This window comes from Plasmodium sp. gorilla clade G2, assembly GCF_900097015.1.
Source record: "Plasmodium sp. gorilla clade G2 genome assembly, chromosome: 12".
In the NCBI taxonomy this organism is placed as follows: domain Eukaryota; phylum Apicomplexa; class Aconoidasida; order Haemosporida; family Plasmodiidae; genus Plasmodium; species Plasmodium adleri (nom. inval.).
In genome coordinates this window covers 697,811-712,500 of record NC_041704.1, presented here as the reverse complement: position 1 = coordinate 712,500, position 14,690 = coordinate 697,811, and the positions used below count along the sequence as shown (strand labels likewise).

Genomic DNA, 14,690 nt, shown 5'->3' with positions numbered 1-14,690 from the left:
AGAGATGACATTTTAATGTAACTTTTCCATTTATATGGGCATATATTAGATTATTACTATTTATAGTTACATTTAATATTTCTAATATATCTATATATATTTCATTTTTTTTATAATAGATATTATTATTTCTCCATGTACAATTACCTGTTATATAATTAAAATGGTTAACTGTTTTATTATTATTATTATTATTTATGATTTTATTTTTTATTCTATTTAATGTTTCTTTACCTATATATTTTAATTTATTTTTTTCATTTAAATCATATGTATTATTTTTATTTTTGACATTTTTCGTATTATAAAAGTCTCTAATTTTATTATTAGATTTACTTTTTTTATTATCACTAATTCTATTGTGTATATGTACATCATCATGTATAATATCTTCAATTACACTATTTACATTTAATAATTCATTTGATATTTTCTGGAAATATCTAGATGTCTTACTATAATATTTAACTTTATTTAATAAACTATTCTTTAATATATTTACTTCTAATGTTTGAGGATAGCCATAATCTATTATTTCATCACATATCTCATATATCAACACAAAATTATTTACTATATTTATTCCAGATAATTCATTATTAAAAAAATATTTTAATATCTCAATAAATTTATAAATAAAATTAAATATCAAACATATATTCGAATTGCTTCTTGTTAATACAGTTATTACTATTTCATTTATATTTACATTTATAAAAAAAACATTATTTATTTCAACAATAGGATTTTCATAAAAACGTTTAGTTTTTATATATTTATTTATATATTGACTTAAATCAGTCCTCTTAGTACTATCTCGATAATTTCTTTGAATAAGCAGTTGCCCGTTAATAAAAAATATATACAGTGCATCGATCATTATAACAATTAATTTTTTTTGATAAAATAAAAAATTAAATTATAGAAATTCGGTTAAATATATAAAGATTTGCACATAAATAAATATATATATATATATATATTATTATTATTATATAAAGGAGTCTTTTATATTTGACAGTCTTTTTAAATCATCTTTAACACATACATATAATATATATATATATATATATATATATATATGTATGTATGAATATATTTTTGCTTATTATGATTCCTTTCCATATCCTTCATAATAATATTATATATTATATATTATATATAATATATAATATATAGGATATATCAAAAAAAAACTTTTTACTTTTAAACTAATCTTATTAAATTAACAACCTTGTCTCTCTATTTGTATTATTACTACCATTGAATTCTTTTTAAAAAAATTTATATAATCATCAAATTTATTTCTACAAAAAAATAAAATAAATAAAAATATATATATTATGTATTATATATTATGTTTATGGTCACACTAATTAAATAAATAAATAAATCCATACATACATACATATATATATCTTATAAATAAATAATAATTTCTCTTACCTGTATGGTTTTCTTTATTATGTAAATCTATTAATTTTCTCTTATGCCTAAAATTTTATAACTATATAAATAAACATACATATATATATATATATATATATATAATATATATGTATATTTTTTTTTTTTTTTTTTTTCTTTTCTATTTTTTTCATAAATATATATTTTATATCTCAATTTTCTGCATATCTGTGCAATAAAAATATTGAAAATATAAAAATAAAAATATATAAAAATATAAAATATAAATAATATATATATTAGAAGCCGGCTTCTTCAATATATATTATTTTATTATTTGTTCAAATCAAAATCTCTATAAAAAAAAAAGAAGAAAAAAGAAAAAAAAAGAAAAAAAAAAGAAAAAAAAAAAGAAAAGGTTTAAATGTTATATTTATAAATATTTATTTATGTATATATATATATTTTTTTTTATTTTAAATTATCTTAAACTTATTCAATATATATATTTTTTTTTTTTTATCATTGATATTATTATTGTTGTGACCTATATAAATATAAGTAAAATTAAAAATATATAATTACCACTAGATAAAAAAAAAAAAAAAAAAAAAATTAAAATTTTTCTTTTGTATGATCATTATAAGAGAATATATAATATATATATATAAATATATATGCAATGAATTATAGTATATATTTTATATATATGTAAAAAATATATTATAGTCTATAAAAAATTATATACATATATAATATATTATATTATATAATATAAAAATAATTAAAAGTTTATTATATATTAGTATTTTTAATTTAATATATATATGAATTAATATGTTAAATATAGCATTACTTTTTCCACATTATTTTAAAAAAAAAGAAAAAAATTTATAAAAAATTATTTATTGTAGAACTTACAATAAAGGACTTTTTCTTTTTTCTTAAATATTATATATATATATATTTATTTATTTATGCTTATAATTAGATATAAGAAAAATGACAAGTAATATTATATTATATTATATTATATTATTTAAGAATATATTATTTATATCACATTTTGAATTTATCTAATAAGTATTATTCTTCACTTCTTAAAGGAACAATAATATTTAAGTTGTATAAATAAATAAAAATATATATATATATATATTTTAACTTTTATGAAGCAGATATATAGTATTATAAATAAATCATCCTATGAACACAGTTTAAAATTTTTTTTTTTTTTTTTTTTCTTTATCTCAATAATTAGATCTAATATAAAATTAATAATTATATGTAAATATATATATTTGTATTTAATTTCTGTCTCTTTATTTCTATTTCTCTCTATTTTTTTTTTTTTTTTATATTTAAATAGAACATATATACAAATAATATTTTATATATATATATAATATATTTATTTTGTTTTTGTTGTTGAGTTAATTGTAGCTACCATTTTATTATTTTATTATTTTTTATTTTTTATTTTATTTTTTATTTTTTGAACCATTCAATGTGCAAGGATAAAAAGAAAAAGATATTAAAAGCTATAAAGGTTCTAGAAAAAAAAGATGAAAAAGAAGAAGAGAAATTCTCAGAATTAATAAATGAGGTGGACCAGATTTTTTTGCAGTGTTTAAAAAATGATGAAGATATATATAATAAAAATATAATAAATACATATATTATTCCTTATATGAATTTATTATTAGAAAGATTATTATTTTACTATAAAGATGATGGTATGAATAATAATATGGAAGATATATCAAATAAAGTAAAGATATTATCACATGTATTAATATTTTTATCTTCTATTATAAAAATAAATAAGAAATATTCTTATATTATTATTTGTTATTATGTGAATTTATTAGAATCTAAATTTCATTTAATAAAAATTGTAGAACATTTAAAAAATATAATTCTTCATTTATTGAAAGGTTTATTATTTTCTTTTGATGTTATTTATAATGAATTAGAAAATATAAAAAGAGGTATCCAAAATTATGTATTATTAAAATGTAAAATATTTAATATGATTATTAATTTTCATTTTAATCCTTTCTTATATAATCATCCATATAAATATATTTTAATTAAAAATTTATTCTTAATAATTACAAAAGAAATTATTTTTTATTTCCATATTTTAAAAAATAAAAAAAATATATTTAAACAGATATTAATACAAGCAAAACCTACACATCATTTAATAAATAATATATTAAACATTAAATATTTGGATTATCTATTACAAAAAGATAATATTAAAAATAATTATGATCATTTTATTCTTATATGGCTGGAGCAAAACATTAGACTCTTTAATGATCTTATACTTTTTTATATTAGAAACGACAACACATCTGATTCTTCAATTTGTCTATTAAACGGTAAAAATAATGACAATAAAAATAAAAGTAATAGTAATAACAATTTTGAATACCAATATGAATTAGATGAAGAAGAGAAGATGACAAACGAATATGTGGAAGACACAAATAAAATAGATATTTATAATAAATTAATATATTATATAAATGATAATAATTATCAATACAATATTATGTGTGATGACATAAATAATAATAACAAAAGAGATACTATTAATTATACATTTGATTATAATAATAATACATATTTAGAAAATGAAACTAATTATATATATGAAAAATATATGGATTATGAAGATAATTTTTATTCTTCTTCCAAATATTTATTAAATGATAATAAAAGTTATAATAATAATAATAATAATAATAATATATATACTATCCATATGAATCATCTAATTAGCAACATTGATCATATAAAAATAGATAGTTTAATTTTTTTAACTCACCTGATGAAAAATATATTTTCATTAATAAGACAAGAACCATTTATCTTAAATTTTTTTGTAAAAAATATTTTTATTATGATAAAAAAATTAATCAACCTTTTTGACATATATAAAAAAAGTGATGATATATTAATAAAAAAGGAAGAAAATAAAAATGTCCATATTAAAACTAATTGTGATAACACCATCAACATTTATAATAATAATAATAATAATATGTATAAGAAAAAAAGGAAATACAAAATTAAAGTTGTTGAATGTCTTTTAGAATATATAAAAAACGAACTGTATATATTAATATGTAAAAAAAATATAAATGCACCCTTTTATTATTCATATATAAATAAACTATTAAATATTATAGGAGAAACAGGAACAACAGATGAACTAATAAAAAAAAAAATTAATACAATAAATAATATTTATAATACAGATATTATAAATGAAGATAAAAATTTCCATATTGTAGATAATAATTATCAGAAATTTAAAAGAAATATTTTAAGAAAAGATAATTATGGATATAAAAAGATAACAAAAGAACATATTGATATAATGTGTTATTTAAAAGTAAAAATGAATGAAACTGATAGTAATATGAAACATAAAAAAGAAGAAAAAGAAAATATGTTCATAAATCAGATTATTAAAAAATTATATCTTACTAATTTTAAATTAGATAAGAAATATTATCAAAGATTTAATTGTTCAAAGGATGTAAATATAGAAGATTTAATTGAAAATGAAAAGAAAAATAATAAAATGGGTAAAAATAAATCATGTGATGAAAAAAATATATCATGTGGTGATAATAATAATATATCATGTGGTGATAATAATAATATATCATGTGGTGATAATAATAATATATCATGTGATAATAATAATATATCATGTGATGATAAAATAACACGTGTGAGTCAATCAACAAATAATAATATCAATAACAAAGATGATGATGCAGGTAATAATTTAATTCAAAAATTTATGAGCAAATTTATTACATCAAATAAATGTCAAAAGGATGAGGAAAAAGAAAAAAAAAATACTGACAAGGACAATAACAAAATAGATATTATAGATGATTGTATTTATAATTATCATTATAATGATGATAATAATATTATTCCAAAGAATTATGATTCACAGAATGAAGAATTATTAAATGTAAAAGATATAAAATATACTGATTTGTATAGAAAGTTTTTTTTTAATGATATAAAATATTATGAAAATATAAAAGATAAAGAAGATATTTTGACCAATATAGATTTATATTATTTTATCATCTTCTCTCAAATAATAAATAATAATTTAGAAAATCAAGTGAAGGTGATAGGTGAAAATATTTTCTTAAATAAAATAAATAATATAAAAATTATAAACAATATTGTAAAAAGAATTATATTTAATCATATGCTAAAGGAACAATTAAAATTTTTTTTCTTATCTTTATATATAATAAAAATTAATTCATTTAATATATATCAAGAAAATATTCCCAACGATATATTTATGAATTATTCAACACTTTTTAAGTTATATAACAATTTGTTGTTTTATTTGTATATACAAGAAGAAAAAAAAAAAAAAAAAAAAAAAAATATATTAAAATTAAACGATGAAGATGATGTAAATGAAAATATAAATCAAAATATAAATCAAAATATAAATCAAAATATAAATCAAAATGTATATCAAAATGTAAAAGTAAATCAAAATATAGATCCATATCAAAACAATTCTTGTGTTTATATTTTTAATATGGATGATACTTACCATATAATGGAGAACGAAAATATTATTGACAATTCAAACATTTTAGGATATACAAAGGTGTGCTATAATTATTTTTTTAAGTTAAAAAAAAAATTAGATAATTCAAACACATCATGTGTATATCGTAGTGAATTACAGAATAAATCATTCAAAATAAAATGTACTTATGACGAGACATTCAATCTTATACTTTATATCTTACATAATGAAAATCTTTTATTAAAACATAGAGATCAATATATAAAAACGTTTATAGAGCAAATATTAGAAACACCAAAATTATCTTTTTCTTTTTTTATATATCTTATTATATGGTTACATAATATAGAGGTTCATGTAGACTTTAAAGGATATATTAACAATACAAATAGTAATAAAGAAATCAATATAAAAATAAAAGAAACTATAACTCAAAGTGATACAATTGTAGATATAAATAAAGAAGATCAAGAAGATCAAGTAGATCAAGAAGATCAAGAAGATCAAGTAGATCAAGAAGATCAAGTAGATCAAGAAGATCAAGAAGATCTATATGTTAATTTAAAAATGAATGATAATAAAAATAAAGAAAATATCAACATTAATATATCAGATGATCATATGATACAAAATATAAATGATCATACAAATAATTATGAAACAGATTCATATTTTAATGTTGATTTTTCAGATCATGCATATTCAGAGAGTGAACAAAATAATGACACTTCAACAAATAATAATATAAATAATAATGAATTACAAAATGAAACATGTAATTATTATGATAATAACAATAATAAGAATAATAATTTAAATCAATCTATTTCTATGAATAATAATATTTCATATAATAATTATTACAATGAAGAAAAAAAAAATTATAAAGATCAACTATTTAATATTAATTATTATATTAAATATAATATAAGTAAATCAACAAATATGTCAAATAATATTTTATGCTTTTCTTTAATATCTAATTTATTAAAAAAAAATCAAAATATTAAATGTAAAAAAACCATATTGTGTATTTATATGAATACATTATTTAATTATAGAAATGATATAAGAACATTATTAAAAAAATTAATAACAGCTACAAAAGGTATTTATAATAATTCATTAAATTATTTTGTATATACTAAGAAAATATTTAGATATTATCATAAAATTTTTATATTATTCTTATTATATATTTGTAATATGTATTTCCAAAATTTGAAAGATGATATATTATTTTTTTCTTATTATCCATTTTATTTATGGCCAGTAGAACTAATGAATTTTATTCATAACTTTTTATTATCAAATTTTAATTTTTTTTATAACCATATTATATCACTTTTTACAAATAATAAACAAATTGGATCTTATGAAAAAAAAATATTCTCATCTAAAGATTATAATAATATAAATAAACAAGTTGACCTTTTTTTAAATAACTTTTATAGCTCAACGGTTGAAGATGGGTCCCTTGAATCTTTTATGAAAGACACGGATTTTTTTAATAATAAAAATGAAGAAGGAGATCATCAAAATTGTAGTAGTAATATAAATAATCATAATAACATAAAAAATATATCTCTTAATATTTATGGACAAAATTTCATAGAACAAGAAGAAAAAGAATGTTTACATAAAAATGAAATATCACAAAGAATATTATTAGAAGAAATTTTCATCTTTTTATTTATAAAAACTATAGATTTATTAGAAGATAATCAACTGTGGTTGAAATTAAAAGAAACCAATATTTTTTTAAATTTTATAACTATTAATTATGTAAAAGAATTAATTAAATTTGTTTTTTCTAATATACAAAATACATATGAAAAACATAAAGAAAATTTCTGGTTACAATTTAATATATTAATTAATGAACAAATAGAAGATGATAAAACAAAAAATAATGAGAATAAAATATATTTAAAATTAAAAGAAATATCAAATTTTGTATTAAATTCTATTGATAATTATTTAAGCATATGTGTCAGATCAACTATATTTTTTCATTTATATATATTTATTTTTAATAATTGTAAAAAAAAGGAAATAAAAAAATTATTACTCAACAAATTTATTATAACATTGCCTTTATTAAAATCTTTGTTTCATGAAGAATTTTTTAGAATATTGAAATATAACAATAAAATATTAAGTCAAGGCAAAGAACAAGATGATAATATAATGGAAAACAGCCATACACAAAATTATAATGAGAATCATAATAATGATCATAATGATGATCATAATAATAATAATATTGATAGTGAACAAAATAATAATCTTATTAACAAAAATGAAGATAAAAATAATAATAATAATATTGTTCTAGAAGAATCCAATGATATAAATAATAATGATATAAAAAATACAGAAGAAAATAATCCATTCCAAATTAATATCGAAATAATAAAATATATAAGTACCAATTTATATAAATCTCTACCCTCTTCTGATGAGAATTATATGAACTTTTTAAATTTCTGTTTTAATTTGTATTTGGAAAATAATAATTTCGAATTCATTATAGAAATGATTGCATTCTTAAAAAAAGAACAAACTTTACAAATATTTAATGATATTATAAAAAATGAAATTATAGATGAAAATAAAAAAATCGAATTCATGAAATGTTGTATCAATAATATAGTAAAATTACCATATGCTTACATTCTAGAGAAAAAAAAATATAACGATAATGATAATGAAACATATTATGTAACAAATGCTGATATTTTTTATTTATATTATAATTTAAATAAATATAAAAATATACAAAGAGTTATGTTAGATTATTTTGTAACTAAAGTCAATTTAAACACAATAGATAATGATGATAATACTAAAATGTTTAATGATATAACAATTAAAGATTTAGCTAGTATAATACAACAAATAGCAGAAAATAGTAATACAATCTTTCCTATTTATGGAAGATTCTTATGTCAAATTACTAAAAATATTAATATATTAAGAGAATTTGTAAGTAGTATTATTATACCTTTATTAATACAAAAAAAAATTTGGACAAATAAATTTATATGGAAAGGATGTCTCATGTGTATATCGATGTTATGGCCAGACTTTAAGCACTCCCTTTTTTATATTTTCTTTATGTTACCATCGTAAGTTGCAAAATATATATATATATATATATACATATGTATATATATTTGTGATCTATGTGTTTCATTTTTTGAGCATTTTTTGTTATATAATTATTTTGTATTTTTTTTTTTTTTTTTTTTTGGAAGGGATGAATGCTCTACCTTATTTCATGCCTTAGAACAGAAACATTCTATTTCTAGCGATTTAATTGAATTAATATCCACAAATGAACAGGTATATATAGCTAGTTGGAGAATTTTTTTTTTTTTTTCCCTTGTGTATATTTTTTTTTTCATATTTTACCTGACATGTTAATATATATATATTTTATTTTATTTGTGTATATATTTTTTCATATTTCACCTGACATGTACATATTTTTTATTTTATTTTATTTTTTTAGGCCAAAAGAATGTGCCCTGATTATTTGAAGAATTTACTGAATACATGATTTCCCCTTTTTTTTGTAAAACGATAACAGTTGTGTAGTGTAGATTTATATAGTATGTGTAAATATAATATTTTTAAAAGAAAAAATGATAGGATGTGGTATTTATAATTAAATAAATATAATAAATGACATATTTTTTAAATTGCATATTTATCATTTACCTGTTTGATTTATAAAATATACTTATCATATATTTGTTATATATATATATATATGTGTGTATATACGTGTGCTCGTATGTTCATTTATATACATGACAATAATTTTATTATATTTTTTTCTTTTTACTTTTCATTTTTTTAATTAAAAATTTTTTGTAAATTTCCCCAAGGGGAAAAGTATGTTAACTGGAAAAACTTATCCATCTTTGGACAAAACAACATAATGTTTTATATAAATAAAAAATAAAATAATAAAATAATAATTATAGAAAAATTTAAAAGAAAAATATAAGTATATATAATATGTATAAGGATAAAAAAAAATATATATATATATATATATATATATATATATATACATTTATATATATTTCTTTTCCTTTTTAATTATTATAATGAATGCTTATTATAAATATTAATTTATATATCAACTTCTGTAAATAAACAATTTATGTATATTTTGACACGTAATATTCTTCATCATTATAAAAACCGAGTGTTGAACTTTAAGAAAAAAAAAAAAAAAAAGGGAAAAAGAAATGATCATATTTATGGTAAATCAAAAAAAATAAAAAAGAAGATAAGGAGTTACTTTATATAGCAATATATGCAGGTAAGGACTATGACTGATATAAAAAATATCAATAAACCAAGAGACAATTTTTTATCTAAAATAATAAAAATTAAATATATAATGTGAACTTATGATAAATTTAAAATATGCATTGTAAATATATTATATATATATTATATATATATATATAGAGTAATTATTTTATTTTTTTTATTTTTACTATTTATGATCCACATAAAAAAACTAATTTTTTTATTTTTTCTATATCTGAGCATGGTTTCATCATCTATGGGTCCTTCTTGATCTCTATTATTCTCATGATTTATAATGATTGATTTGTTTTTATCCTTTTTTTCCTCTTTTTTTCCCTCTTCATCATTTTCTTCTAAAATAATATATATATATATATATATGTATATATTGTCTATTTTTTATTTATTTTTTATTTATTTTTTTTTTTGGTTTACTTTTTATTGGATCTTCACAAGATGTAAATGGACACTCTGAAAAATTCATATGAAAATTTTGGTCACAAAATTCTTTATTTTCTGTAGGACATTTATAATATCTACATTTATAAGAAAAATTGTTATTACATACGTTGTAACAAGGAGACCAATTTTCCCATTCTGTATACCTTTTTTTTATTTCTATAAAGTAAAAAATATAATATATATAATATATAATATATATAATATATAAATATATAATATATATATATATTTTATTCATTTGATTACTTTTTTTTAATTTTACAACATTTTTAATATTTTTGTAATGCTTTAATGACTGGACATTTTGAAGAAGAGAGGGGAAGATGATAATATCACTTAAGGTGTGTGATGTCATGAGAACCATTTTTATTTCCTTTTCTGATATATCATTATTGGAGTTATTATTTTTTGTTTGTCCTAGATTATCATTATTATCATTATTATCATCATCATTTATTTCTTCATCAGATTTATATAGAGAGTATTTTTTACATATATAACGGTGAATAATTTTTGTTATATCAATTTTAATAAGATCATTTTCTAATATTCCTTTTTCTATAATATAATCGTTATCATTAAAATTAGCATTTGTTGTATTTAAATTAAATATTTTTGGTATTTTAAGAAATACAAATTTAGATTTTTCTAATGCACTTATTATTAATTCAATTTTAACATCTTTTAAATAATTTATATATAAAAAATAATTATTATAAGAAGTAAAAGAACACATATCCTTATTAAAAGGAATGATAAATATTAATATTTTATTACATAATTCAAAATCTATTTTATTATTCAAAATACGTTTTGTATAATTATATATATTATTATTATTTCCTATATCTATAGTATATTCTCTATTATTAAAATGAAAAAATTTTTCTATAGGCAAATTTATGTTTTCATGTTTTTTTATTAATTCGATACATATATTATTTTCCACATTTATTTTTGTCATAATATTATCTTTACTTATAGAAACCTCTTCAGATAAATAAGGAATCATTTTATTTAAAGAAATTATAGGCTCATCATCACTTTTTAATAATAACAACGGTTCATGTTTATATGATGTTCTTATCTTTAGGCAATATATAACTTGTACTATTAAGCAATATGAAAAAAATATAAGACAAAAAAGGATAAGTCGAAATTTCTTATATTTATTATAATAATTCATATTCATCTTAATGCTACCTCTTCAATTATTTCTTCCACATCTAAAAAAATATATATATATATATATATATATATATATATGTATATACATATTTTTGTGCTCTTTTTATATTTTTATATTTATGTCATTCCTCATTTACTATTCGCATACATAAAAAAAAAAAAAAAAAAATAAAAAAAAAAAATAATAATATTCAACATACATCTTATGAACCTCTTAAATAAAATATATATAATATATATATTTTTTATATGTAATAATTTTTTTTTTTTTTAAATATTAATATATAACCATATGTGCATGTGTTATGAATACAGAAGGTTGTATGTTCTTCTACAATTTATAATCAATTTTTTATTGCATGCATAAATAAAAAAGAACAGAAGGAGCGTTTAATACTTTATTTTTTTCTCATCATAAAAAAAAAAATATGTATATATATATATATATATATATATATATATATATATATATTTTTCTTTTTTATCTCTTAGTTATAACTTTATTATGATAAGGACAATTTTCTTGGTGCCCTATTTTATAAATCCTTTATTTGGGAAATGTGTAAGCATTATAAGAAATTTATAAAGAAAAGGGTTTTACATTTTATACTATTTATTTATTATAAGACCCTAAAATATATATACATATTTATATATATGTGTATTATTTAAAAAAATATTTCTTTATGATCAATTGAGTGATACATGCACGAAAATAAAAAACATCATTTTAAAAAAAAAATTTATTTATAACAAATATTTTTTATTATAACGGCAAATATATATATATTTTTTATTTTTTATTTTTTATTTTTTATTTTTTTATATATTTTCTTTTGTTTTAATAAAACTAAGGTCAATTAAATATTAAGAAATTTATTGAATACAAATATTTTTATAAGTAACAAAACATATAAAAATTAAAAAAAATAAAAAAAAAAAAAAAAAAATACATACATATATATATATATATATATATATATATATATATTAGATCTGTTTATTTCATTTCATTTTATTTTATTTGTTATCATTTCTTGTTCTTTGATTTTGTTCGATGTTCCCTAGTCGTACATAAAACGACCAGCGACATTTTCATATAACTCCTTTTCAGCACCTTTTCTTTTATAAAAAATATGATACAATATAGTTATTATTGATATAACTAGAAGAATAGGTAGTATAATCATTAATATTTTAAAAGTTGAATTATCTTTATGATCAAATAATTCATTACATGGAGGTAAAGGAATGATACATGGTCTAGATTCTTTTAAATCTCCTTTAAAACAATCTCCTGAAGGATGTATGCATTCTCTTTCTCTTATTTGAACGTTATCTGGATGATCACAATCCATAGAACAGTTAGACCATTCTCCCCATTCTGAATAAAATGTTGTTTTTTTTTCTATAAGTAATTGTGGTTTATTTAATTTATTTTCTAGAACAGTATAACAATTTTCTTCTGGTTTTATTAAAAAAGAAATTTTATCTTTTGTAAATGCTTTCCATGTATTATTTAAAAAAAATTTAGTCACATTAATACGAAATGCTCCAGATGATTTACCTAAATTAAATTGTATTGGACCTTCTAAAATTTCTAAATCTGATGTACTTAAAACATCTGATGTTTTTAAAAGAACAATATTATAACTATTATTTTTACAATTCGAGATACTTTTATTTACTGATGCTACATTTAATATTAAACTAATTTCATATGGAGAATTCTGTCCAATCATTAATTTCAAATCTCCTAAATAAAATGTTAACATCAAATAACTCTTATTATTCTCTTCTTTTAATAAATATAATTCTAAAGTCTTCTCATCAGTAAAATGAGAATTCTTTATTACTACAAAATCATATAATAATAACTCTTTTCTATCAAAATCTATAAAATCTTCCTTCTCTTCTTCAGTCGATATATTCTTTTGTATTGTACATTCAGGTTCTAAAATTTCTAGTTTGTAATTACCATTGTTTTGATAAACCTGTAAAAAACGTTCCCAGTTATTTCGCATCTTCAAATTACATGAACACACATCATTTAAACAAATGTATACAAATGAGAAAAATATAAAATACAAATAATTAGTTTTATTTAACAATAGATTAATCATCTTTAAAAAAAAAAAAAAAAAAAAAAAAAAAAAAAAAAAATTATGTAAAAATATACATGAAATTATATGTACCCATGTTAATATATTATCATGATGAAATTATTTATACAAATAAAACCAAATAAAAATAAAAATAAAAAAAAAAAATATATAATATAATATATATAATATATATAATTCTTTAATCTTTTAATTATATTTTTATTAATATATTTCTAAATATAATGAATGTTAAATATGAGCACTTAAAAGTATAACATCCAAATATGTATGATAATATATATATATATATATATATATATATATATATATATATATATTTATATTTATATAATAAATTTTATATATAACGTCCTTTTTCTCTTTTCCTATAATATATTTATTACATCCTTTTTTTTTTTTTTTTTTTACTTATCAATATATATAAATAATGTTCATTTTAATTTATTCATGTTTTTATATTGAGCATTTTTAAAAAAGGTGTGTACAATGAATAGAACAATTCTCTTTTAAAAAAAAAAAAAAAAAGAAACTTACATATATATATAAATATATGAATATATAAATATATTTATATATTC

General features: G+C 16.9%; 4 protein-coding genes across 4 annotated transcripts in view; 1 reads left to right on the top strand and 3 right to left on the bottom strand.

Moving 5' to 3' along the window:
• PADL01_1218800 (AP-3 complex subunit mu, putative) overlaps window positions 1-880 on the bottom strand; it is a gene marked incomplete at both ends in the record, with an annotated part of 1,869 nt that extends 989 nt beyond the window's left edge. The window contains one exon of the mRNA XM_028683146.1: window positions 1-880. This exon is cut by the window's left edge and continues 989 nt beyond it. Coding sequence (XP_028539353.1) covers window positions 1-880 — 880 coding nt within the window.
• Window positions 881-2,914: 2,034 nt separating this feature from the next.
• Window positions 2,915-9,569, top strand: PADL01_1218700 (conserved Plasmodium protein, unknown function; the record flags this gene model as incomplete). Its single annotated transcript, XM_028683145.1, has 3 exons — window positions 2,915-9,135; window positions 9,265-9,352; window positions 9,522-9,569. The coding sequence occupies 3 exons, from the start codon at window positions 2,915-2,917 to the stop codon at window positions 9,567-9,569; spliced, it is 6,357 nt and encodes a 2,118-aa protein (XP_028539352.1).
• A 610-nt stretch (window positions 9,570-10,179) lies between these two features.
• Window positions 10,180-11,990, bottom strand: PADL01_1218600 (conserved Plasmodium protein, unknown function; the record flags this gene model as incomplete). Its single annotated transcript, XM_028683144.1, has 5 exons — window positions 10,180-10,234; window positions 10,323-10,398; window positions 10,525-10,686; window positions 10,772-10,954; window positions 11,045-11,990. The coding sequence occupies 5 exons, from the start codon at window positions 11,988-11,990 to the stop codon at window positions 10,180-10,182; spliced, it is 1,422 nt and encodes a 473-aa protein (XP_028539351.1).
• A 1,060-nt stretch (window positions 11,991-13,050) lies between these two features.
• On the bottom strand, window positions 13,051-14,109 carry PADL01_1218500 (thrombospondin-related apical membrane protein; the record flags this gene model as incomplete). The annotated part of the gene is made up of 1 exon (XM_028683143.1): window positions 13,051-14,109. The coding sequence occupies one exon, from the start codon at window positions 14,107-14,109 to the stop codon at window positions 13,051-13,053; it is 1,059 nt and encodes a 352-aa protein (XP_028539350.1).
• Between the last annotated feature and the right edge of the window lie 581 nt (window positions 14,110-14,690).